Raw genomic sequence first — 27,043 nt, forward strand, 5'->3', positions numbered from 1 at the left:
GGGACAACGTCTACGGGGACACGGTGGAGTTCACCTGTTACCCTGGTTACGATATGGTCGGGGTGTCAGCCGTCACGTGCCAGGCCACAGCCACATGGAGCGACAGCCCCCCTGTTTGCGAACGTAAGGTTTTGTGTTTTCATAAACAGAGATGGCCTGGATGCCAGACTGCCAGGACCTACACATACTACTATCAGGGTGTAATTCAGGGGGCCTGTTGTAGGCATGTTCTTGTAAGATGTAAACAAGGTTTTGACACTTGATAACAAGGAGGTTTGCGATTCTAAGTGCACATGTACAAGCATGGATATTATGATGCAAATCAAGACAGTGGTCGAGACAAAAACTCTTGAGCCTGAGCCCTTATGCCCACTCTTGAGCCTTTGACTTTATGCCCTTCTACATTTTCTATCACGTTTCGAATACAGCCGTGCCGTGCCCCACCGTGCCACCGCTGGTGAACGGTTTCCATGACGGCGGTGGCGCTACCTTCACCTACGGCGAGGTGGTGCACTTCGAGTGTGATATAGGATTCCACATTTGGGGCTCGACCTTACGTAGCTGCCAGGCTGATAGGACCTGGAGCGGATGTTTCCCAACGTGCATCGGTAAGAGATTCAGAAGACAAGAAATCGAAAAACATGTAGATTAAGGTTATACATTCATAATCAGATATAGCAAATAGCAGTCATTCAAGGGCAACTGAATCTTATCCAATATCTACAGTCTTGAGTAACTGCTTTTTAGCGCATACACTAAGTTAGAGCTGTTGTGAATGTCTTGTTTTGTTCATTGTTGTGAGTATGTCTCGCTGATTCTATCTATGAGTTATCCCACTGGCAACAAAGCCAAAAAAATTGAAGGTAGGAAATGAGATCATAAAGCACTTCCTGTCAGCCTGCGGGACAACTTTGGATCCAGGCCAAATCAAATCTTTCCATCCTACCAGTCACCTGTTGCACCATCTTCCGCCTCCACCATCGAGACAAACTAACACAATACATCCTGTTTACGGACAATAGCGAACCCATTGATACTAAAGCTATCACTTCACCTGTATGGTATACACTCTTCACAAACATGTCTTAAAATACATGTTTGTGGCTGATGCTATTCTGCTGGGTGTAAGCATAATGAAGACTTTTACCTTTTTTTATACATAGACATTATCGAATGCTCCGTTGGAAATGGCGGTTGCGGGCAAATTTGCACCAATCTCTTCGGAAGTTACGAGTGTTCCTGTAGGATTGGTTACACCCTGAACGTCGACGGTCATGCCTGCGATGGTGAGCATCTTCGGTCCATATCACAATTAGTTTGTGAGAAAGAAGCTATTGTTCTTTCTTTATTCCTATCTTCTTTTTCAGCCTTTCTCCATTACCCTTCGCCAAGAAGGTAGCATGAATCCGTTAATAGTTTCATCAGGTTGGTTAGATCAATTGAACAAAGTCTTCTTCGTTACACAACCTTCTTTAATTCTTCAGTTAACGTTTCGACGACCATCTGTCGCCTTCATCGTTACAAAATGAAACAAACGCTATCGGTGCTATATGAAGTACGCGAAGTCATTGCAATCTGAACTTAACCTATTTCAAGGTAACATGCATGTTTTGGGAGTCATTTGTCTCTGGGTGGTTGGGTTGCTCCTGGCGGTTTTCTGCGGTACTGCAGCAGAACTGCACCGGTTATAATATCACGTCTCCAAGACATGCTATGCTCGTGATTTTTGAGTGGTAGATAGCCCTTGTTTTATTTGAGTTACGGGCAACGGCAACGGGCAACTTGACAAAATGACAACCATTCTTTAGTTTTATAGAACTTTCTTTTCTTTACTACATTATTACAGATGTGGATGAATGTTCCAATGCTAACGGCGGCTGTGAGCAGACTTGCACCAACACCATCGGGAGTTTCCAGTGTTCCTGTGGGGTTGGATATACCCTAAACGAAGACGGGTTTTCTTGTGACGGTAGGCATATCTGAAGTTTTGTTATAGACAGTTTCCTCAAGACAGTAATGCATCCCTTGTACATGTAGATGGTGTTGACGTGACATTAGAGAAATATAGCATAGTATTGATGCGATAGTTAAAAGCATCGTCAAGGACGATTCCTAGAATTGTCACGTCGATACTATATATATTGTTTTCCTCTAATGGTGCGCTAGACCATTTGAAAAAAACTGGTCATCTGATGTTGTGTTATATTTTCTGTTCTGTTTAGTACGCAAGTCAAATGTTTGTGTGAATGTTGTACCTCTGTTTTATTACTTGATACTCGATGAGGTTTTCTCAACTATTCGTCGAGTGGCTTCTGTTTTTCCTCTAGTAAATTGTTTTTAATTTGTTTTTGATTGGATTTGGCTTCGAAGGAAATAATTCGCTTTGGGACCAGATGATGGCGGGTCACAGTTTAATTCATGGTTCAAATTGAACTTATTTTTATCCGTTTTCAGCCGCACAGTGTCCGCAGCTGATAGCTCCTGTGAACGGCGCACATTCGGGCGGAAGCTCCTACCCAGACGTGGTGCAGTTCACGTGTGACACGGGATACCGCCTGGTTGGTGTGGCGAGTATCCAGTGCCTCGCTTACGGCACGTGGAGTGGCACGGTCCCAATCTGCACACGTGAGACTATTTACCTCGGAGTCCATAAAAATCAGAAAATAGATTTTAGACATGGGCATTCGTGTACGCATAGTCGTGTGTGTCTAGAAGATTCGGAAGAATTGTCTTAACATTAAACGTGTAGGGAGATCTTGATGAGAACTTAAAAATGATAACTATTTTGGGGCCTTTTTATATTATTTTAATATGATAGCACTCAGTATAGCAGAACTTCCTGTATTGTACCTCGTGTTCTGGACAACCTGTGGTCACTAATTTTGGGTGATAGATGATTCTTGTTTCTTTTGTGTAAAGGGAATGTACAGGAAAGTGTCATTCCTGCTCTCGCTGATAAGTCATTCACCTATGCCGTTATTACAAATGTTTCTTTTCTCTATGTTTCAGTCGCCATGTGCCCAGTGTTAAGAGCCCCCACGGACGGTACCATGACAATGACTGGCTCCTCGTCGTACCAGGACGTGGCTGAGTTCACCTGTAACCCCGGCTACACGCTTGTGGGATCAGCAACCCTCACGTGCGGGGCACACGGAAGTTGGTCTGCACCTGCCCCCACTTGCCCAGGTTCGGCTTTTAACGGCGTCTTTCATTATAAAACAAAGAAAATCATAAGGGGCGGAGAAAATATTCTTACGCCGATGCATTCCTAGGGAACGTTTGATGACAACACCTCTCATTTTTAATATAAATATAGCAGCTAATACTAAGGACCTCTACTGATTGTGCTAGATTATACACACTGTCACAGTTGTTTTAAACATTCAAGCTTTCTGGATTTGTAAGAAAGACTAATATGTATTTGTTAATACGTCGATGTAGGTTAGACATCCAGGTAATGAGATACGCCAAAAATAGTTACTCAAGCAACTGGATATGGTTTTGAAACGGTCAGACGTTTCGGATAGAATCCACTATCCTTCGTCAGTGACACTGAAGAGATCTGGAAGAAACAGGTCTTTTATACTCTAACTATGAATGAAGACAATTTCAGATGTCCAATAGGAAAGGTTGTAAGACAATTCAGACTGAAGACAATTTGGATTCCAAAGAAAACAAAGCTAAGCCAAAGTCAAGCTGAAGACAATTTGGTATTTGTTAATGTTTTGGATACGCTTTCGTCACATATTCTTGTTGGTTTTTTTAGCCGTGCGGTGTCCGACGCTGAGGGTTCCCGCAAACGGCGCAATGACGGGCGGCAACTTCTACCGTGACGTGAAGCTCTTCACGTGTGACGTAGGGTACGACCTTGTGGGTGCATCAAGGCTTGACTGTCAAGCAGACGGCACGTGGAGTGACAATGTACCCACATGTGGAGGTAGGATATTTTACCTTACCGACAAACTTGTGGTCACTTGTGGTCTCTTCCAAATGGGTCTTTTCGTCAGGCTTATGTATCCACTGCCATTTTTGAGTTTTCGTCAGTCGTGTGGAAAGACGTCTTCTCCTCGTAATTCGTAGCGGGGTGACCATATTTTTCAAAATTTGGTTACCTTCGTTGATTTTATGGGTTCTCTTGAAATGCGTTGTGGAGAGCTTCCATGTAGGCCCTGTTCCAAGCGCGTATTCCCGTAATTTTAAGTTATATTAATGTGCAAAACTTTCTTACAACACAAAGATATTCACGGATCAAATTTTCGGCTTTTCTAGGATCAATACTGAAGTGGTCGTTGTACTCCTTTTGGCGTTGTAGCACACAGATGAGCTACCATGACCATCTTAAAGTCGTTGTTTGATTGTTTTTATGTTGACATTCCAGGGGTCAATTGTCCGATGTTAACAGCCCCTGCAGACGGTAGCATGAGTGGCGGGAACACCTACGGAGACACCGTACAGTTCAGCTGTGACACCGGGTGCCAGCGTGTCGGTCCGGCGGCTGTCACGTGCCTGGCGAGCGGCAGGTGGAGCGACAGTGTACCCACCTGTACTGGCACAAGTAAGAGTCGTTAGTTTGAAATTTGCACTGGCACAGGTAAGAGTCATGTACAAAATGTACTTCTATGTGTGAAGGTGCACTCTCACTGCACTTGCGTCAAGCTTGCGTCACTGCGGGGTTCGTTCACTGCGTCACTGTTTTGTTATTTTCTCCGCTTATTTTATAATATAGATCTTGCGTAATACGTAAAATACACAAAAAGTTAGAAATTCGTTCTTTACCTCTGAAATTTGTTAAGTATCTTTCGAACCCCACAGTGACACAAGCTTGACGCAAGTGCAGTGACAGTGCACCTTAAAAAGCCATTTATCTGAAGGGATACTCACATATAGCGTGTGTAGTCCGAAGGTTAGTGCCCCTGCCTCTGGATCAAGACGCCGAGAGTTCGAATACTGGCTGTGTGCCTTACCCAACATGCACGCTAGCGCGCGCGACGCTGTCACAGTCCATAGGATCGTGGTCCACTGCTCATTATGCTTGTCGGAAAGTGTTAGGGAAATTTCCCTGGTGCAATGAACTGGGAAACACATTTGTTTGTAAAGACCTGACAAGGTCTGATTAAGCCCTATATCGTGACCTATCGTGTTGATACAAATCGTCGCTTTTGCAGTTCTGTATGTCCTAAACGTTTGTCTTCTCTGCCACGACCAGTGGAAGATTACCTCATCTGTGCATTGAATTCATGTCAGCTAAAGATGTTCGAGTTTACTTTCAAAATCATTTACAATGGATACGTTTATGAAGGTTAGACATCCAGGTAAACAACTAGCGATGCCGAAGAAGAGTGATGGATGTCACTCAAAACGTCTGAAAGTAAATATCCGTCATTTATCCAGTTGTAGAGATTGAATTGTATTTGAACATTTACGATGGATTCTCTTGTTTTCGACCGCCAGCTGTGCCGGTACCATGCCCGATACTGACAGCCCCTGTAGACGGCACCATGAGGAGGTACACCTACTTTTACTACGACTCGAGGGACTTTCGTGAGTATCTACCCGAAGGACAGACCGGCTGTGACGCCTATAACGAAGACGTGGAGTTCACCTGCCACTCTGGCTTCGATCTTATCGGTTCGTCACACATCACCTGTCAGGCAGACGGCACCTGGAGTGATGACGTCCCCTTGTGCACAGGTAAGGCCTACGTCATATTTCCAAACCGGGGTCCGACCGGGCAGTTTCGGGGACGAAAAGTACGATATAGGCAGTAGAAGTTTATTTGCAAGTTCGTGCCCTAGGGCTAATTGCAAGTGCATGGTGTAAACAAAGTATACGTAGATATACAAGTGACAATAAAAAACACCAGACTACACAAGACGTATACAGAATAGTAGTGAGAGTTATACGTAAACATTTCTACTTTTCGTTTCCACAAACAGATGGGCCTGGTTCAGGTTTGGAAATGTAACGTTAGCCTTTAAGGCTACGATCACATTTCCATCGGTGCCCATTGGGCGACCGGGCCCCGAAGTCACATATTTGTTGGTGGACTGCTGGATACCGCGGGGTACATCTCAGTACTAGTATTAAATCAACCCGGGGCCCGGTCAAGGCCCCAAACCCCCGGTAGCCGCATGGTGTCCTACGGGGATGTAATGATATATTAATCTCCAAGCAGAGGTTGAGTCGCGTAGATATAGTAGTGGTTGGAAAAATTACACCGGCGCTCCGTAAGAGGAGCGCCGGTGCAATTTTTCCGACTACTACGCGACTCAACCTCTGTTTTTGAGATCTTCTAAGGAGGTTTTGAGATCTTCGACTTCTTGTTTTTCAGCTGCCCAGTGTCCTCAGCTGTCTCCTCCGACCAACGGTGCCATGACAGGGTTATTTACGTACCGGGGGATCTTAGAGTTCACCTGTGACACGGGCTACGATCTTGTAGGTCCCGGAAGCATCACATGCCTGGAAGATGGCACATGGAGTGACATTGCTCCCAACTGCACTAGTAAGATTTTACGTCTTTAATGTACAGAAAATCTGTGAAGGTCACAACTTTGATTTTATCCTAAGGCAAAGTATATGCATTTGTATTTGTATTACACATCTGTAGCATTGTACACAATCAAATACAAATATCGTCCATATTTAGTACAATAGTTACACTGACCAACAAACATGGATAGTTTCCAGTCTATCCCCCCACCCTCATCTATTCAACTAGACACATGCATTACTACATTATGTATATAACATAACACAATAAACTTATACTAGTTTACACAAAATCGTACTAACATAAACGTTTCATGTTTTAGTTGTACAGTGTCCACCGTTGACATCACCCACACACGGCGCGATGACAGGCAGCAACTATTACCAGGACGTGGTGCAGTTCACCTGTGATACTGGCTACACCCATGTAGGTGCGCAAAGTGTCACGTGCCAGGCGGATGCTTCCTGGAGCGACATTGAACCTGTTTGTACAGGTGAGGCTTTTGTCGGTAACATGTAAGGCTTGTTCACCTTTTTCCGCGGGGTAAGCAATATCCGCTGTTTTTTAAAACGGTCTCAATTCGCAATATTTTGAAAATAACTGCAATATTTTGAAAATAATTGCAAATTGAAACCACAGTCCGTTGACCCCTATGTATCCTGCTTTTAAAAACAGCGGATATAGGATGGGGCGCGGATAAAGGTGAACTAAGTGTTACATGCTCGGAAAAGTACAGAAAGTCGTGACTTCTAATTGCTTTCGCAGTGTATTTCTAGCCTGACTAAACCAAGCTTCTGAACCGTGTGTTACCATGGAATTGGAGGCTGTGATGTCTGGTTTCCATAGCGACAAAGCATCCTGAGCTCCTATTGGATGGATTTTTAGAGTAATAAAGAATCCTGAACTCCAATTGGTCACTCTAGGAAAGGAAATTGATCTCTCGGAAATTAATCAATAATATGGTCCGACAGCGCCAGATTGTAATACACAGGGAGCAGTCTGTATCTACCTACATTTTTTCACATTTTCCTCCGTGTTTCAGTGGTACAATGTTCACTGCTGACTCCCCCGGCAGACGGTACGATGGAGGGCGGGAATTCCTACCAGGACGTGGTGCTCTTCAGCTGTTACCCTGGTTTCGAGCTCATCGGGGCCTCAGACACAACGTGCCAGGCAGACGGTTTCTGGAGCAACAGTGTCCCCACATGTAGAAGTAAGACTATAGTAGTCTTTGACTTTCACTTAACTTAAATCCACCTTTCTGTTAGCTATTTTATGTGATCCTGTCCCATGTAGTTCAACAGAATAACGACTTGAGTAGCTATGGATGCACTTTTCGTCCGCACTGCAGCGTGACGTGTGTGTGTGTGTGTGTGTGTGTGTGTGTGTGTGTGCGTGCGTGTGTGTGTGTGTGTGTTGTGTGTGTGCGTGTGCGTGCGTGTTGGCGGACTCGAGACGTTTTGGGTCGTTTTGTATGATTTTTAATAATTCTGAAGGGGTTGGGAAAAGGTCAAGTTTGATAATGGGCCTCCTAGCCGCGAGTTATAGTTCTGTACCGAAGGTTCAAAGTTGGCGGTAAAAGTTTCCTCTAATGCCTAATTCATGATTTTTGAGTAGTGGATACGTCTTTGGTTACAAGTTATTCCTCTCCCCACGTTTCAGTCCTGGAGTGTCCGGAGCCGTTAACTCCCGAGAACGGTGCGAAGAGCGGCATGTACTTTTACTGGGACGTGGTCAGTTTCACCTGTGACACAGGGCACTACATCGTCGGTGCCGCGGACATCATGTGTCAGGCCGATACAACATGGAGCGACAATACCCCCAACTGCACAGGTATAGATTTGTATCTATTGAGCACAGGATATTTTCAAATTAGGACGCGGTCACAAAAGTTGTACTGTCGTCGAACGATTAACTTTAGGCTGTCTTGGATTCTTGTCGGTCGCATCAATTATCGTTCCTGTCCCCAAGAAAGTCTGAGACTTGCTCATACTTGTCAATAATATAAAAAAAAACTGCATAAAGAGCTATCATACACCATAGATTGTATACAATGGAATGTTGGAAAGTGATAAAAATTGAGTACAGTAGATGTAAAAATAAAGAATCTATTTTTCGGTATACCATGAGCTTATATTCAGTGTTCAACCTTCTTGACCACAAAAATTTCATAATGAAGGTAACTCTTGTGACATAAATATTTCTCTCTTTAGTGGTACAATGCCCACCACTGACGGCTCCCGTAAACGGTCACGTGACCGGGTCCAGCTCCTACCAGGACGTGAAGACCTTCACCTGTGACCCCGGCTACGATCTGGTGGGTTCTGCAGAAATGACATGCCAGGCAGACGGCACGTGGGACGGCATCTACCCGGCTTGCAAAAGTACGTATCTTCATTACCTTTGCCTTGCCAGAATGGCTAAGGTTATGTTTTGGGCTTGTGAGTCTGTGTGTGTGTCTGTCTGTCTGTTAACAGCATAACTCAAGAAGTCTTGGATGGATCCCGATAATATTTGGTAGGTGGGTAGGGGTCGGGAAAACGAAGGTCAAGTTCGATAATGGGCCCCCTAGCGGCTTGCTAAGGTACTGCAGCAGAACCTCAATTTTTGATATCTCGTGTTCTGGACATGCTGTGATCATGATTTTTGAGTGCTGTGAGTTTGGGCCCCCTAGCGGCTTTTTTGGAACTGCAGGCGCCGGTTTCCTTTCAAACTTTGGATGAGAATAACTCTACAACGTGTTGACGGATCGTCATGATTTTTGGTATGTAGATAGAATGAGTGATGACTTACATAATGGTATACTAAATATGCAAATCAGCAGCTAATTTGCATAATTAATGAGGAAAAATTATAAATCCACTACATTCCATGATAGGACTTTCAAACTTGTCACATATGTAGCTGGGAAGGAGAGAAATGTCGACAGATATCAATTATGCAAATGATGACCTCATTTGCATAATTAATGAGAAAATATGAACATGTTGACGGATCATCATGTTTTTTTGTATGTAGGTAGCGTAAGTGAAGACCTACATAACAATTATGCAAATCAACAGCTAATTTGCATAATTAATGAGGATATTTCATAAATTCACTACATTCCATGATAGGGCTTTAAAACTTGTCACATATGTAGCTGAGAAAGAGAGAAATGTCAATACATATTTATCATGCAAATGATGATCTCATTTGCATAATTAATGAGAAAATATTAACGTGTTGACGGATCGTCATGATTTTCGGCATGTAGATAGCCTAAATGAAGACTTATATAATGTGATACTTATTATGCAAGTTAACAGCTAATTTGCATAATTGATTAGGAAAAGTTCATAAATCCACTGCATTCCATTATAATACTTTCATCAAAGTTGTCACATATGTAACTGAGAAAGAGGGAAGAGAGTAAGAGGTGTATTTAAAGACTTTGAAAGAGAATAAGTCAAGAATGGATCAAAGGATCATCATGATTTTTGGTATGCTGATAGCTTAAGTAATGCTTGATACAATTTGATATCAATTAATTATAAATTGGGATCTAATTTGCATAATAAATGCCGAAATTTTATAAACCAACTCCAAGCATTTAATTATAAAGAAAATGAAATGAGTAACGCATTTGTCTACAGACATCATTCTACATAACAAACCTGGTTTATTTGGCAAAGGTGTGTGTTCGTGGAACTCTAGTTTTCGAAATAAGAAGTATAAAACTGGAACGCCATCTATGATTGAAGTTAAATCATTAATTAAACGAATTATCATCATATTCACCATATTCTTTAGTGTTATTATGATTATTAGACAGTATTGATTTTATTAGCAGTATCACTATTAGTATAATTCCTATTACTAATATTGCTGTTATACTATTATTACCTAATAAGCATTACTATCAGATGATTATTACCACCAGCAGCTACAGCTTTATCGTTATCGTTATGATTATCATTATTATTATTGTTATTATTATTGTAATTATTAGTACTGGTAGTAGTGGTAGTAGTATTATAATACCTAATAAAGCATTATCATTATGCAATAGATTATCATTTTCATTAAAACTTATTATTTTGTGCATCAGTCGCACAGTGCGATGAGCTGCTGGCGCCCGTGGAAGGAACAGTGGAAGGCTGTAACCTGTACCAGGACGAGGCGCGGTTCGGCTGTAACCCGGGGTACAACCTGGAGGGGGAAGCGGTCCTCACGTGCCAGGCGGACTCAGAGTGGGACCACCCTGCCCCGATATGCACACGTGAGTAGGATATACTGTAAATTTATTCAAGTTCGCGGGGATGTTATTTCGCGGTAGCGGGAAAAAGAACTTTTCGCGGTGGGTTTAAGTTCGCGGTAGCACCATGCACTATAGTCTCTTACTGTTATGGAAAAATGTTCGCGGTGGTTTTAAGTTCGCGGTGAAGCGGCCACCTCGAAAACTGCGAACAATAAACCACCGCGAAAGTTTCTGCATTTATAGTATCTTAAGGTTGTATCTCACCGGTGCGGCACTGCGGGATTTGTTCACTGCGGCACTGTTGTGTTAATGTTATTTTCGCCGATTTTTTTATGATTCAGATATTGCGTAGTACGTAAAAGTATGACTTAGAAGGCAACAAAATACACATAACGTAAGAAAATTCCTTTTCTATCTCTGAAATTCGTTGAGTAATCTTTCGAACCCCGCAGTGCCGCACCGGTGCCCCAAGTGCAGTGAGATAGCACCTTAAGTCACTAATTTAATTCATCACCCTGCCCCGATCTTCACGCGTGAGTATGATGTACAATACAAGCTGTTTAATTGCGCAGTCTATTACAGTAGAAGCCGCCTAATTGCACATCCTATTTGCCAGTGCATTCCGTTCAATTATCTGAATGGTGCAACAAAGCGAAGCAGGACTGCACCACCACGGGATGTAGAATTTCGTGCAATTAACAGACGGGTGCGATTATCCGTTGTGCAATTAACTAGCTTCCTCTGTAGCACAGCCTATTTGCGTGCGTATTTCGTATTTCGCAATTATCCGGATTGTGCAATAATGCGAAGCTATCCAGGAGGACCGCACTCGTTTGAGACTGGGATAAGGACAGCTGGTTTTTCCTTGCAGTTAACAGAAGTGTGCGTCTATCTGCTATGCAATTAACTGGCTTCTACTTTTTGCCTTAAGATTTATGGATTGAAATGGATACTCTTATCAAAGAGTAAGAAAAATGTTATATTTTTCAGTGGAGTCGTGTAGCGTAAGTGAATGTTTTTTGGCCAAGAAGCCAAAAATACTGGATTTAAATCCTGTCATGCTACCTATCTAGTTCTATTTAGACTGCTTTCCTCACTCAAAGTAAGGAGGTTAAAAAATGACTTTTTTCCTTAAGCAAGGTGTAGAAATGGGTACCTGATTCGGTTTGGAAGGTAAAAGGCGGTGAAAGCAGAGAGATGGGCTCCCCTGCCAATACTGTGCCCTAAAGACGTTGTCGTTGGATAACAGTCCACTGCCCCATAGGCCTGCGGTCATACAAAGGCTACGGGACTAAAATTACATTCTACATACCTACAAGCCGAAAAGCAGTTACTCAGGCAACTAGAAATGATTTTGGAAACGGTCAGACGTTTCAAATAGACATTCGGCTTCTTTCGTCAGTAACATTGAAGATTGTCGTCTTTCGTAATTGTTACTGACGAAAGACGCCGAATCTTAAACGTGAGGCCGTCTCCAAAATCATATCCAGTTGCTTGAGTAACTGCTTTTTGGCTTAACTTATTACCTGAATGTCTAATCTTCATCGACATGCATGACCTATGTTGCAGCCATGCCGTGCCCTCCACTTACGGCCCCGGCACACGGTTCCATGGCCGACGGCTCCTCGTACAAGGACGTGGTCCCGTTCTCCTGTGACACGGGGTACGAACTCAACGGCGCCTCGACCATCATGTGCCGAGACGACGGGACATGGAGCGGCGTTGTCCCCACCTGCACGTGTAAGTCTTTTTTTTCTTTAAATTCAATTACATTTTGATTAATCAAACCATACATACAAATGAGAAATAAATAGAAAACAATATCAGATACATGCAAGGCTTATTTTCTAAAATTTCGTTCCATCTTAACTCGCCAATATATGCATACAAATGAGAAAGTGATAGATAACAATAACATATACGTAAACAGATACTTAAACAGATTAAACAAATACATGATGAACAGAAATATGGACATAGACTAAGGCAACACAAATGAAAAGTGTACCGTGCCGTCAATGCCGTGAGTTCCAGGTGAAAGGGCTTTGATGGGGTGCCATCTATACCGCGCAAATGTTTTAATGTCCACTTGATATTATCCATCTAACATGTAACATGTACTTAAAAGCCGTCTCTGATCACATTTCAGTGGTGCACTGTGAGGTGAAAACAGCTCCCGCAGACGGTACAATATCGGGCGGTAACGCCTACGACGACGTGCTGCAGTTCGGCTGTATCCCAGGTTACCAGCTGGTGGGGTCACCAACCAGCAGGTGCCAGGCAGACGGTACATGGAGTCACAATGTCCCATCCTGCGCAGGTAAAGATCGTTTTCGTGCATTCATCATAACTATTACCAATTTAAAACTAAAAAAAAGTCTTGACCATTACATGATACTGGTTTGTTTCTTTCGTTTACTGATGATATATTAATCTAGAATGGCAAAATTTGTAAACAACAAATACGTAATCTTTATCTTTACATAATGTGACATAAGAAATACCACCCTGTTTATTCTTACTCAAACGCAATTATATATGGTGACCAGCCCCTCTAGCTCTGTCTTGCCACTTACTAACATTAAGTAATCAAATGCCACAAGATACCCTTGTCTTTGTCAGTAACCGCGGAGACAGCCGTCTGGTTCAGGTCATTGACCTCATCCGTTTGAAAAAAAGAAGAAGAAAAAGAACAAACAGAGTATATTTCCATGCATACCAAAAATTTCTGCTTATGAGATCTAAAAGACTGTTGTAATTTGACACCATGTTTCAGCTGTTGAATGTCCACTGCTGACGGCTCCCGATAACGGTGACATGACTGGCAACAACTTCTACACGTCCGAAGTCGGCTTCACCTGCGACTCCGGGTTCGAGCTTGTCGGAAGCTCCACCCTGACATGCCAAGCTGATGCCACATGGAGTGGGAGAGTCCCATCTTGTACAGGTAGGAAAAAAACTTTACTATTACTGATACAGACAATTAAATTGCGCCATTCAAACATTATTACAGTATGACATTACAGTTAAAATGATGACGAGAAAGATGTAGAAAGTGTATCGAGACTACGTCACTTAAATGTGGGATAAAAAAATTCAATCATTACAAGAGATAATCAAAATGTGCTATTCCAGCACTCTAATGCCATGACATGCAGGGGAAAAAATGGAAAATGTGGATATGTGGAAATGTACAAATCAAAGTGTTAGGACAAAAACTGTACTATTTACTTTTATTTTTGTCTTTCTCTGATTCCAAAAGAGAAGCCAACCCCAATTTGGCTAGATTTGTCCAACACAATTATTTGAGAAGTCTTTTGTTACAATTCTAAGCACTGTCGATTGTCTTATGTAATACGTCTCTTATGTTTTTACCGCGTACCTAAAAGTTTGGACGCAAGTCAACTCAACCTTCGCATCCTGCCAGTCACCAGATACAACTCAACCTGCGAACTAACCTAGATCCTGGACCCGGGCTAGTGTGTAAAAAGTTGAAAACACACCGATGCAAGACAAAAAAAAAATAATACCTTCGTTTTCAAGATGGTAAAGACTGGACGCGATAAAAGAAATCATTCAATAACCCAGTTTATTCTCCTGACCTGTGTTCCAGTTGTACAGTGCCCAGCGCTGACGAACCCGGAGAACGGTGTCATGACTGGATCCAACTCGTTTGGGGACGAGGTGCAGTTCACCTGTAACCCTGGGTACGAGATCTTCGGCTCCTCCACCATCACCTGTCTGGTGGACGGACAGTGGAGCATGAGCGCACCGCTCTGTACAGGTCAGATAACATGTTAACAAGCATTGCACTTAATGTCATCTGTAAACATACCGTAAAGCGTTCGTAAAGGTCGAATTATTTTCACTACAATGTACGCGTACTCTACGTTTTGGCTTAAGGATCATATTTCGAGCAGTGAAGGGTCCTTTACACATTCTTAGTCTTAGTCCTGGGTACCATCCGGGTAGTATTTAGCTCCTATGTTCGCTTCTGCTACCCGTCCGGGGAACTGTATATTCAGTCAATTTTTCTGGTGGTAACATCAGCTGATAAGCGTGTATTCCGTGTATCCACCATGTTATCATCATACATATTGTTATCTCCATGAAATATAGTTTTGGGTGTGTCTGTCTGTCCGTGTGTCCGGATTTCTGTAGTGAGCATAACTCAACAACATCTGAATGGATTACGATGATATTTGGTTTGTGGGTATGGCCCCCTTGGTATGTTTTGCACCTGCAATTAGCCCTCGGGCATGAACTTTCATTAAACATATCATCATCCTCTGCGCAGTTCTTCAGTGTCCGAACCTCATCCCCCCCATGAATGGTAAGATGGTCGGTATCAACGCCCACAGCGAGGCCGTGACGTTCACCTGCAATTCCGGGTACGAACTGTCGGGGTCGCCCGCTGTGACGTGTCAGCTGGACGATATCTGGACCGGGAGACCCCCGCTGTGTACAGGTAAAATCCAATGCACTGTAGCCTCGTATCCAGCCGTAATATAGCTCCCGAGTCTCTTCTCTCCTCTTCGCAATTACGAAGAGGAGAGAAGAGACTCGGGACGGCTGGATACCAGACTAATGCGCTGTTCTTCAATGGCACAAACAATATAACGCTAGTTCACCTTTATTCGCGGGATAATCTATATCCGTTGTTTGTTTTTTTAACATTGTACTTATTGATATCGGGTCAATAGGCGGTGGTTTCAAGCTGTTAGATTTTGAAATATTAGTATTCGAAACCATCGTCCGTCCTGTTTTTAAAAATAACGGATGTTGGTTACCAACGGATGAAGATGAGCTGGCGTTGTAACTTTTATTTTTAACATCCTCTGGTGGTCTTCTTAAATAATCAAGTCTTTGGCTTATATATCAGAATATATCACTGTTTTGGAAGTCTACACCCAGACTTTGGGTCAATGGCAGTTACTGTAGTAGATACGTATGCTTGAAGCCAGGTACTTTTTGTGGGTGTATGTGTGTGTATGATGTTGAGATGATATAATCGTATCGTTGTCTGGGCGCCTGGTCATAAATCAAACCGTTTAGTAAAAAAGTTCCAAGTTTGCTTGGCCAATTGGAGAGTGCCTTTGGATATAAGTTGTATTTTCATGGTCAGTTCTACCTCCTGCTGTTTCTGTGTCGGTATCGTCTGAAGCCCTGTCCTCTCGCTGCAGATACCATCATAGCCACTATATGCGCTATTCTAGACCATTTATGAATGAATGAATGAATGAATGAATGAATGAATGAATGAATGAATGAATGAATGAATGAATGAATGAATGAATGAATGAATGAATGAATGAATGAATGAATGAATTTATATTAAAAAGTTTGTATGTACTTAGAATAGTGTTCTTAAATGCTATTCTGTCCATGTCAAATTCCAGCAGGGCTAGCCCTAGGGTAATCGGGAAGACCTGACTGCACGTGCTGAATTGCCTGGCTACTATATAACTAATAACCTGTCGGTTTCATTTCTCAGCATTCATGTAAATGATTTACCAATGCTCTTCTAGTCATCCAATGCCCCGCGTTGTCATCCCCATCACACGGCGCCAAGGTCGGCTCGAACTACTACCGTGACGTGGTGACGTTCAGCTGCGACCGGGGGTACCAACTGGACGGGGACTTCAGCGTCAACTGTCTGGGCGACGGGACCTGGAGCGGGAGTGTTCCCGCATGTAGAGGTAAATTCGGTCCAGTCACATCAAGATTATGATTCAAGTTGAAACTTCCAAAGTGGCGTTGGCGTGGTTTAACTGTCAGAGCATCGATAACGGACTCAGAGCCAAGAGGTCCTGTGTTCGATAGTCGCCATGCCCGCTGACATTGTGCCCTTGGGAGAGGCACTTTAAACAACTTTCTCTTGCGGTGGAATGACGTGACATCTTCGACCTAAATCTTTGTTTTAGAAATATGCCCAAAACACATGGATTTGTTGCACCGATGTGCCATTCCTTTATAAGCCCATAAGAGCCGAAACATTTTTAGAACTGTCGATCCATCTCACAAGGAAAACGACTCAATGTACGAGCCGTTGCTGACGTCACACGTCCCTTTATGTCACGTGACATAGGGTTTGGGTCATTGTAACTTGAGAAAGATTAGAGGACTGATCAAAAGCTTGTTGTTAACCGCTTTACTCTATGTGTAGAATGGGCGTATGAAATCTTTGTACCTGCGGATTTCCATACGAGTCTTCGGCCCTCTCGTGATGAATGATCTTTTCCTTGTCTTGGATCGACCAGTTGTCATAGTTAACCTATGTCCACAATTTTGTTTTTGGCCGTTTCTGAAGCCAACATTGTATGTTTCAGCCATCCAGTGCCCCAGCATGACGCCCATCGCTAACGGATACCTAGTTGGCTCCAACTCCTTCCGGAATGTGGTGACGTTTCACTGTTTCCCTGGGTACGAGCTTGTTGGGGACGAGAGTCTGACGTGCCAAGCTGACCGGACGTGGAGCGGTCTAATACCAGCTTGTTCAAGTAATCCGTTTACTTATCTATTGACATAAGGTGTGATAAATATGGTATTTATTACATCATACACAATACCAGAGCTACTCAATGAATGAACTGCATAGATTTTGTACGAATCTATTCAGATTTACATAATTTACTCAGTTGCGCCAGTAACGTATTTCTCTCACTAATCTTTTATCATCGCCGTATGTTCAGGAACCGATTCCTGCAAACTTAGTAGTTTGAATCTGGCAATGTTTACAAAATGCACTGATGACATATTGACAATTACATTTATATTGAAATCCCGTTTCCACTACGTCAGCTAATCTTGAGGAGTAATTATAAATTCAGAGTGATCACCACAGTGAACGACGGTGTGCGCAACAATATTCCAATGTTTGTCTTATCAGTAACTGACAGCAACTGGAGTTCTCTTAGGAAAAAGTGGCGAAGAGTATATTTGTATGCCAGATGATTTGTGCGTTGCTAGATTATATACTACATGTCTGCACATATTTCAGTTGTGCAATGTCCTGCACAAGTCGCTGTCGAAGATAATATTTGTATGCCAGATGATTTGTGCGTTGTTGCTAGACAAATGTACTCATATTTCAGTTGTACAATGTCCTGCACAAGTCGCTCCCACCAATGGGGCCAAGGTCGGCAACAACTTTTACAACGACGTGGTATCGTTCATGTGCGTGGCGGGGTACAACCTAGATGGGGAATCCAGCGTCAGGTGCCAGGCAGACGGTACATGGACCGCGCCGACTCCAACATGCCCTGGTGAGATCATAGTGCCTGTTTTTGTTGTCAGTTCTTCCTTTTTGTTGTCTGTCTGTATTCTCCAAGCAGAGTTTGGCTAGGCTACGGCTATTTTTGACGTGTTTTAATCATTTTTATTGGGTTTCTATCTTGTGCTCTTTTCTTCATCTTTCCCGATTCATAAAGAAAAGAGCACAAAATAGAAACCCCGATAAAAACGCCTAAAACACATTAGAAAACAGCCGGAGTAAAACCTCTACTTGGATACTACTTTGTCTGCTTGTGTGCCCGAAGTTGTGTGAAGGCAGTACTAGTGTGAGTCGTTTTTACATGGTAGGCACTGAGAGGAAATTAGGCCAAAGGACTTCCAGAAAGGTCCCAGTAGAATGGGTCGAAATCTAATTTCCTAACCTTCAACGTCCTACTATATATGCATATCTGTTGCTTTTAGGAGGAAATTCACAATAACCAATCGTAATAAACCGAATTTCAGAAAAACTGAAAATTTTCAGTTGTGAGCGGCGTAAAGCTAGATTTGCCGATAGTCATTGCAGATTATTAAAACATTTATAAATACAAAAACTATATATACTTATTACAAAACGTGAAGTCAAATCACAAGTAGATCTGCATAGCTGTTTTCCTACACAGATGTTGACGAGTGTGGCACTTCCAACGCTGGTGGCTGTGAACAAAACTGCCACAACACTGACGGAAGTTACTACTGTTCCTGTAACACTGGATACAGCTTAAGTATCAACGGCATGTCTTGTAACGGTACGTGGTGAATTTCCTCTATAATGTAGATATAGGGCCGATACCGCCTGCTAGGCATTTATGATTCGTTACTTGAGTCAAGTGTCTCTAATTCACGTGATCAGACTAACTGTATCATCACTCCTGAAGAAGGTCGACGGAAGTGCGACTGAAAATTCGAGGTAAGCAAATTTTGGTGTTGTATGACAGTCTAAAATATTCAATATGGATTACATCAACACAGATGAGCTTTCTGTATCTGTATCTGTATTTATATAGCCGGTATAACCGCCGTTCGGCGTAACACACCAGCTTCGCAGGCACGCGGCGCGGCAGCAGCTGGTTATATTACACCGAACGACCCGTCACATCTAAGTCATGGCTGTTTCTTGTTCTTGTTTGAGCTGGTATAAGATAATTATCAGTCGGCACGTCGACCAGTTTATTGGTCATTTTGTACATCATGCAAAGTCTGGACATTTTCCTCCTGTCTTCAAGTGATGCCCACTGCAGATCTGTTTTCAATTTGGTAACACTAGCATCCCTGTTGTAGTTGTTTGTACAGAATCTAGCAGCTTGATTCTGTACCCTTTCCAGTTTATCTTTGTCTTTCTTTGTATATGGATCCCATACTGTTGCAGCATATTCAAGGTTAGGTCTTACTAGTGACGTGTATGCGAGTGATTTTACCCTGGCTGGACATGCCCACAAGTTACGTTTGATCACTCCCAATGTCTGTTTAGCCTTGGTTGTTATTTTGTTAACATGGACACCCCACTTTAGCCCAGTTGTTAACGTAACACCTAGGTATGGGTGGGTTTTTGTGGTTGCTAATGTCTGACCACAAAACTGGTAAGGGGACACATTTGGTGTGCGTTTGTTCGTTATATGCATGATATAGCACTTATCAGGATTGAACTGCATAAGCCATTTCCTTTGCCATTCTTCCAGGGTGTTCAGATCTTTCTGAAGAAGTTGAGAATCATTCTTTGCAGATACTTCTATATATAGCAGACAATCATCGGCGAATAACCTCACACTTGAATCTAGTTGGTCTGGCAGGTCGTTTATGTACAAGAGGAAAAGCAATGGTCCCAGGACAGTTCCTTGCGGAACTCCCGACGCTACTTTAACTGGAGCTGACGCCTTCCCTTCTACCACTACCGTTTGTTCTCTGTTCGTCAGGAAAGCCTTTAACCAGTTTAATGTAGTACCTTGAATTCCATAGTACTCCAGTTTTGATATGAGTCTGCTATGTGGGACTTTGTCGAAGGCTTTCGTGCTAAGATAATGTAGATATGTTCGACATGTTCCATTTAGACTTTTGAAAGTACATTTGTTCTCTTTAGATTGCACTTGCGAAGCTGGTGTGTTACGCCGAACGGCGGTTATGCCGGCTATATAGATACAGATTGTCAGTTGTGCATGTGTCTGTATCATAACATCCAGATTCCTTGCTAGTAAAATTTTGGGGTCGCATTTCTGAACTGGGGTCCGACCGAGCTGTTTGCGGAAATGGAAAAAAAATTTGAAATGTATATCAAGAAATGTAAACAAATTATTAACTTTGTTGTCTTTTGTATCATACGTTTCGTTACCTCAAACTTCACGACCAGGTGCCCGTTTAGAAATATCACTGGCATGACTAGCAAAGGGCAACCCCAAAACCCATCATTGTAACAAGCTAAGTATAGCAGAGAGCCGTTTCGCACAATTGCATATAAGACATCATGATGAAAGACATTAATCCTAATCTATGACTTCTTTTTAAGTTTAGAAACGATAAGAAATGTAAGATGTAAGTTAGTAACTGCGTAACGTTACTCTCACAAACAGACGTCGACGAATGCAGCTCAGCAAACGGTGACTGCGACCAAACCTGCACAAACGAAATTGGGAGTTTCCAGTGTTCCTGCTACATCGGATACCTCTTAAATGCCGACGGCTTCGGGTGTGACGGTAAAGATCTTATTGACTAATAGACATACATCGGAATTGGCACTTAAAGTATAGCTTGTACGCAGCAATGATCACTGAGAACATTGTAGTTTATACAGCCAGTTATGGTTCATAAACATAAATATATGTATACATATAAATATGTATACGTTGTAGAGAGAGGAAGAGAAACAAATAGATTATTGAGATAAGTAGATCGATAGATATGCACAGATATTGCTAACAAGATACTGTGTCGTAAGACGATGCATACTTTTTCTAAGTATTGGGAATGATGGGGATCAGATACGAAGGGGGTATGGCAGTCCCGGTAAGTAACTAAGATGGTACCCAGGCCAACACCTTTAATGGTCAGTTAGCTTTAATGGTCAGTTAGCTTTGTAGAAATAATAACTTCACATTGAATACTGTAATAGAAATATGACAATGTGGAATATTTTGTCACGTTACAGACATCGACGAGTGTGCGACCGCAAACGCAGGCTGTGCTCACACGTGTGTAAACTCAGCTGGAAGCTACCAGTGCACGTGTGACATTGGCTACGCTTTGAACGAAGATGGACATAATTGTGACGGTAGGAATTGAGTGCATTACGTTGATTTCGTATGGTAATATGTTATAGGTTTACACGCTGAATCAGTATACAGTATTTCTTGAAATTTTTGCGGTGGTTTTACTATGGCGGTTTTCCCTGTGATCGCTACACTATAAGTTTAGGTTTACCCACGCAAGTTTCCGATAGTAAAATGAAAACAATTACAAACACGTCATTTTCTCATTTCCGTGAAACAACTGATCTAAAAACATTTACAGTGTAATGTATGATACTTTTGTGAATGAATATGTTGTGATCTTCCCTTGCAGACATCGACGAATGCTCGACCGAAAACGGAGGTTGTGACCAAGGCTGCATTAACACCATCAGCAGCTTCCGCTGTCAATGTGGTTCTGGGTACTTGTTGAACACAAATGACGGGCTTACATGTGATGGTAAAACTGTCTATCCTACAATTCTTACATTTTCGTATACAGAGCTAATCTCTAGGCAGATTTACCAGCGGTGTAAGATATCTTCAAAGCTGGCTAAGGAGTATAGCTGGCCTAAGGGAGTCATCAGCAACTGGTCGCCAAACACACTACTATGCCTGCTTGACTACTCTGGCAGCTTTTAATACTATCTTAGGCTACCGTAGGATCTGTTTGGAGATTAAAGCAGAGCCACACCCGCGGCCCATACCGTACAATGCACCTTGATGTGCTCTCCTTAACCGGCCTGAGGATTTCACTTTTGCGAAAGAATCATGTTTTACCTAAACATTAAGGCGGTTTGACTGACAGCAGGTTAGAGGCCATGCCTACAGAAGTGGAAACCTGGTCGTATGGGTCAATGGTGTACATTTTTGTAGCTCTGCTTGGTAGAATTAACTCTTTACTGTAACATTGAAGTGGAGAAATTGCTCAACATGTATGGATTCTTTTTCCTCCCTTCGTTATCTCTATCTAAACGAGCTATATAATAATTGATAAGCGACACTTATTTATTTTTCTGTTACTTTTCTCTCCACAGATGTGGATGAGTGTTTGGTGGCCAATGCCAACTGTGCCCAGACTTGTACCAACCTCGTCGGAAGTTACAACTGCTCATGTATCGCCGGCTACGTCCTGAACTCTGACCTCCACGCCTGTGATGGTATTAGCATTCAATCAATCACTTATCATGGATTATTTCGTCATTGATCAATTTAGATAGGAAATAGGGTGTTTCCGATTTGAAATCAACGAATAAACGATTGTTTTCCAGACGTGAACGAGTGTTTGACAGACAACGGCGGCTGTGACCAGACCTGCCGCAATCACGTGGGAAGTCACGGCTGTTCTTGTGGGGTGGGTTATGTCCTGAGTGCCGACGGAGCTGCTTGTGACGGTAAATGGTGTTGTTGTTTAGAGGTTTTGCTTATTTTCACATGGTCAGTGAAAACTCAAGTGCTCACTATATCAGTCTCATTTCAGCTCATGTATGAGATACCTCTTACTGTGTACAGGTAGGAAAATACGTCAATGTTCTGGGCTTGAAATAATTAGTGTAAACAAAACCTTTAACTCATATATCATGTTGATTTTTTTCAGATCACTAGTGTCCATTCTCTATGTTGCCTTCCCATATTTTCCGATGCCTACTTCTTCTTCCTAGACGTCTCCTTACATTATACTTTTTGCTAGTCTCAGTGACCATACCAGTGTTTTCCTGATATATTTGTTTCAACAGACATTAATGAATGTGATACATTAAATGGCGGGTGCGACCACCAGTGCACGAACACTATCGGAAGCTTCGGGTGCTCCTGTGGAGAAGGATACACCTTGAGCGCTGATGGCCTTGCTTGTAACGGTAGGACCTTAGATTTATTTTGCTTCATTTTTTTTTAAGTATTTGTAAAACTTTATTTGTCATAGGGATAATCATAATACACGGGTAAGTACATTTTCATCATATGTAGGTGCATGGTACGTACATGATACATAGAAAATTTTCTAATAATAAACAATTTCTTTCAAACAATTAAGTAGTGGTTCTCACATAGTGTGTAGTATGTTGTGTCTTTCAGGTTATTAAACATAGGGTTATCTTTATATTTTGTCCATGACAGGAATTTGGCATACTTTACTAAAGTGAGGTACACATATGGCTTCATTCTTTCTTTAAAAAATAATCTAGTTCTAGGGCTGATATAGAATGTTTCTTCTGATGCTGTCGCTTACAGTATAACAAACATGGATACATGAGCAAGAAGAACAACCGAACAAGCGGACGAATTGATTTGTTTTTGTGTTTATCTTCACACAGACGATGACGAGTGTGCCACTGCCAATGGAGGCTGCCACCAAATCTGCACCAACTTCCCCAGCAGCTTCAACTGTTCGTGTAACGTTGGGTACGTTTTGGATATCGACAATGCTGGCTGCAATGGTAAGTGTGAAGTTAAGAGGCGATTTATTAAAATCTTTGCCATTTATGTATACCGGCATAAAACAACATGATGGACAGTCACTCCTAAAGCAACATATCGTCACCACAAACAATGTGTACTTTGTTCACCTCTAGCGTACATCATTGCATTGTCAAAATACCAGTCTCAATATCCTTCTACTGCAATATCATCTTTCTTTCTGCAAAATTATGGAGTTCTGGCATATTTTTCTCTCCCAAGTACAACCTACAAGACTTAAGTTTCAAAACCAACGCTTACCGTCATCTCCTAGCATATAGTCACCTATATCTCCCGCCAACTCATGATCAGATCAGTGCTATGCAATGTAATCACGAAGCATAACGATCCTACGGTAGCATAAGATAGTATCAAAAGCTGCCAGAGGAGTGAAGCCGGCCTAGGAGTGTTTTGACTACCCTAACTATGTGTGTACTTGTCTGTGAAATAGGCTTGCGGTAGCCAAACAAACCCCCAGGCCAACTTTCCTCCTCTGGCAGATTTTGATAATAAACGGTACCGTAGGATCTGCTGAGAGACTAATGTAATGGTCTCTTGGCCTTGCACCTAAAAAAAACCGACTCTTCTTCTACGAGAAGACATCGTCTTATTTTGCCTTTTCATTCTAGCGACATGGCATTGCTAAACGATAAACAGACTGTAATATCTACACATGATGTTTTTACAATCAGAAATGCTGCATTTCAGATGTGAACGAGTGTTGGCGCGGTAACGGCGGTTGTGAGCATAACTGTCACAACGCCCTGGGAAGCTTCTCCTGTTCCTGTCTGCCGGGGTTTCTCGACAATCCCGACGGGTTTAGGTGTGACGGTAGGTACATTGTTGCTGGTCTCATATAATCATATAAACAAATAGCCTCTTAAACTGAGCTTTAAATACTCGTAACTTCCTAAATATGTAGATAATCATGTTACATCGATGAAGGTTAGATATCAAGGCGATAAGATACGCCGAATAGCAGTTACTTCCACGACACGTAACACTGACGAAATGTGATGGATGCTACGTTAAACGTCTGACCGTTTCCAAAATCATAGTCCAATTGTTTGCATAATTGCTATCTGGCGTAGAATATCTTAGTTGAGCAGAGGTTGGTGGGGAGGCTTGCCAAAAATACGGCATATAAGGAAAAGGTCACGATTTTCCCCACCACACTCTGCTTGGAGAATACAAAAATGCGCCAGAATGCCAGTTGACTGAATCTATTCGTCTTTTTATTAATATCATATGTCTTTGTTTACGAAGATATCGATGAATGCTTGTCCGAAAACGGCGGCTGTGAGGACTTCTGCTCCAACACCCCTGGCACCTACAGCTGCTCCTGTTCCGACGGATACGCTCTGACTACGAATGGCCATAACTGTACAGGCAAGTTCATATACTGAGAAAACATAAAGAACCCAACACACTTATCGTGAAGAGTATGGGCGACCCGGTATGCTAAAGCCACCGCTAAGACTAACGTCACATTTCCAAACCGAGGACCGACCGGGCTGTTTGTGCAAACGAAAAATAGAAATGTATACGTAAAAACAAACACAATTAATACCCACGGCTATTCTCTTTACGTCTTATGAAGTTTGGTGTCTTTTATTTTTTTTGTTCCCAAAAGCTGCCCGACCGAGCCCCGGTTTGGAAATGTGACGTAGGCCTAACTGTGGCTATGCATTGCTATCAATAATGCAAAACAGACTACGGTCGGCTGCCCTACCTTATCCATGTCCCTGAAGTGCCATATACTGTATACAATTACCTTTCTCCAATTTTTGTATCGTATTCAGAGTTATAGTAACAATATTTCGTGGTTAATTTTAGATGTGGACGAGTGTACAGAATCTCCTGACATCTGCGGAGACCACGCGGTCTGTACGAACTATATCGGGCTGTTCGAGTGCGCATGTAACCAGGGTTACGTGATGACGGAAGGAGGATGCCATGGTAAGAACACAGCAAATGACACTCAGGCACATGCTCAGATTTTACTCTTTTTTATAGATTCTGTTCTCATTGGTATTTTACACGTGATGAATTCCTTTTCACTATTTTTCGATGCCATGTACACTACACTCACGTCGTCTTCTTGTCGATTCAGTACAACTACACCACCACCCCCGAATCCCCCCCCCCCTCGACAATCTCTAATTGAGTCATTTTTTAAACCCTCTGGCTCCCAATTTGTTTTAAACACCAGAGTACGATATGTCAGAACCAGACGTTCCATTGCAGTACCATAAGAAGACACCAGAGGGCTCTTTGTCAACCCAACTGACATACCAAATATCATAAAGATCCATCTACGACTTATCGATTTATGTTGTTCACAGACAGACAGACAAACACACACAGACATCAAAAACATACATATAATCATCTTGGCCAATGTCATGAGCAGTGCTTAACTGGAAGTTATGACGTTATTTGTAGACATAGACGAGTGTGCTGCACACGAGTCCCCTTGCGATCCGAACGCGTACTGCCAGAACACCATAGGATTCTTTGTCTGCATCTGCGAGGATGGTTACATCGGTGACGGGTTTACTTGTAACGGTAAGTACTAGATGCAGTGTCTACCTTTTGTCGGCGGTAGCGTTTAGTACAGCTATTGCTCTGACTAATGACTTTTGTTGCTATAAATTTGTATTTTGCTAGAAACTATTTCTGTGTTTCCGGTATATGTTATTTAAGAGCCCGCAACACCATTCAATAAACACTGATACAATGCTCTCAACAATTCGCTACAGAAATACAAACTACGACGCCCAAAGTGATCACCACATTCCCAACAACAACTGATGCACCCCAAGCGGAAACAACCCACCCTACCACAACAACAACCAGTACAGTCGCCAAGACGACCGTTAAGCAAGTGGAGGAGACCTCGACAAAGGAAGACGGCTTCTTAAATGAACTGGGCACCCATGAACTGACAACGAGAGGCTTTACGCTTGGTGGTATGGTTCACAAAAATATACCGTAGTGGTCTGCTTTCTAGTAGGAGATGTGTTTTATTTTTACGATATCAGAATATGTTACATTTGCGTAAGATTTGCGTAAGACGCATTTCGTTATACAAGCACCATTTTGAGAGCAAAGAACATAGCTTGCTAGCGAAAATTTACTTCAATGAAGTGCAAACAAACATGTCATACACTGCAGTATTAGCCTGGTATCCAGCCATATCATAGCTCCGAGTCTCTTCTGTCCTTTCCGCAAATAAGTTTGCATGTATAGTACGGCTGGATACCAGCAATATAACTCTAATATGCGCTATCGTTTTTGTATAACTCCTATTTGCATTAGTAGCTATGTGATACATAAAATTGTAAACATTACTTACTTAATATG

The 27,043-nt window shown here is 42.3% G+C and overlaps 1 protein-coding gene across 1 annotated transcript in view; it reads left to right on the plus strand.

Moving 5' to 3' along the window:
- Positions 1 to 6: 6 nt before the first annotated feature.
- Positions 7 to 27,043, plus strand: part of LOC118407202 (sushi, von Willebrand factor type A, EGF and pentraxin domain-containing protein 1-like) — a 34,009-nt gene continuing 6,972 nt past the window's right edge. Inside the window, exons 1-36 of the mRNA XM_035807627.1 lie at positions 7 to 123; positions 429 to 608; positions 1,164 to 1,286; positions 1,847 to 1,969; positions 2,455 to 2,625; positions 3,010 to 3,186; positions 3,767 to 3,937; positions 4,379 to 4,555; positions 5,452 to 5,691; positions 6,332 to 6,502; positions 6,813 to 6,983; positions 7,533 to 7,703; positions 8,153 to 8,323; positions 8,704 to 8,874; positions 10,581 to 10,751; positions 12,300 to 12,470; positions 12,880 to 13,050; positions 13,507 to 13,677; positions 14,344 to 14,514; positions 15,028 to 15,198; positions 16,259 to 16,429; positions 17,060 to 17,230; positions 17,825 to 17,995; positions 18,626 to 18,751; positions 20,567 to 20,689; positions 21,142 to 21,264; positions 21,555 to 21,680; positions 22,258 to 22,380; positions 22,492 to 22,614; positions 22,957 to 23,079; positions 23,536 to 23,658; positions 24,386 to 24,508; positions 24,944 to 25,066; positions 25,514 to 25,636; positions 26,123 to 26,245; positions 26,440 to 26,649. Of these exons, the coding sequence (XP_035663520.1) occupies positions 54 to 123; positions 429 to 608; positions 1,164 to 1,286; positions 1,847 to 1,969; positions 2,455 to 2,625; positions 3,010 to 3,186; positions 3,767 to 3,937; positions 4,379 to 4,555; positions 5,452 to 5,691; positions 6,332 to 6,502; positions 6,813 to 6,983; positions 7,533 to 7,703; positions 8,153 to 8,323; positions 8,704 to 8,874; positions 10,581 to 10,751; positions 12,300 to 12,470; positions 12,880 to 13,050; positions 13,507 to 13,677; positions 14,344 to 14,514; positions 15,028 to 15,198; positions 16,259 to 16,429; positions 17,060 to 17,230; positions 17,825 to 17,995; positions 18,626 to 18,751; positions 20,567 to 20,689; positions 21,142 to 21,264; positions 21,555 to 21,680; positions 22,258 to 22,380; positions 22,492 to 22,614; positions 22,957 to 23,079; positions 23,536 to 23,658; positions 24,386 to 24,508; positions 24,944 to 25,066; positions 25,514 to 25,636; positions 26,123 to 26,245; positions 26,440 to 26,649 (5,518 nt within the window). The 5' untranslated portion in view covers positions 7 to 53. The remainder of the gene's footprint in view (positions 124 to 428; positions 609 to 1,163; positions 1,287 to 1,846; positions 1,970 to 2,454; positions 2,626 to 3,009; positions 3,187 to 3,766; positions 3,938 to 4,378; positions 4,556 to 5,451; positions 5,692 to 6,331; positions 6,503 to 6,812; positions 6,984 to 7,532; positions 7,704 to 8,152; positions 8,324 to 8,703; positions 8,875 to 10,580; positions 10,752 to 12,299; positions 12,471 to 12,879; positions 13,051 to 13,506; positions 13,678 to 14,343; positions 14,515 to 15,027; positions 15,199 to 16,258; positions 16,430 to 17,059; positions 17,231 to 17,824; positions 17,996 to 18,625; positions 18,752 to 20,566; positions 20,690 to 21,141; positions 21,265 to 21,554; positions 21,681 to 22,257; positions 22,381 to 22,491; positions 22,615 to 22,956; positions 23,080 to 23,535; positions 23,659 to 24,385; positions 24,509 to 24,943; positions 25,067 to 25,513; positions 25,637 to 26,122; positions 26,246 to 26,439; positions 26,650 to 27,043) is intronic.

Source organism: Branchiostoma floridae, chromosome 19 (assembly GCF_000003815.2).
Source record: "Branchiostoma floridae strain S238N-H82 chromosome 19, Bfl_VNyyK, whole genome shotgun sequence".
In the NCBI taxonomy this organism is placed as follows: domain Eukaryota; kingdom Metazoa; phylum Chordata; class Leptocardii; order Amphioxiformes; family Branchiostomatidae; genus Branchiostoma; species Branchiostoma floridae.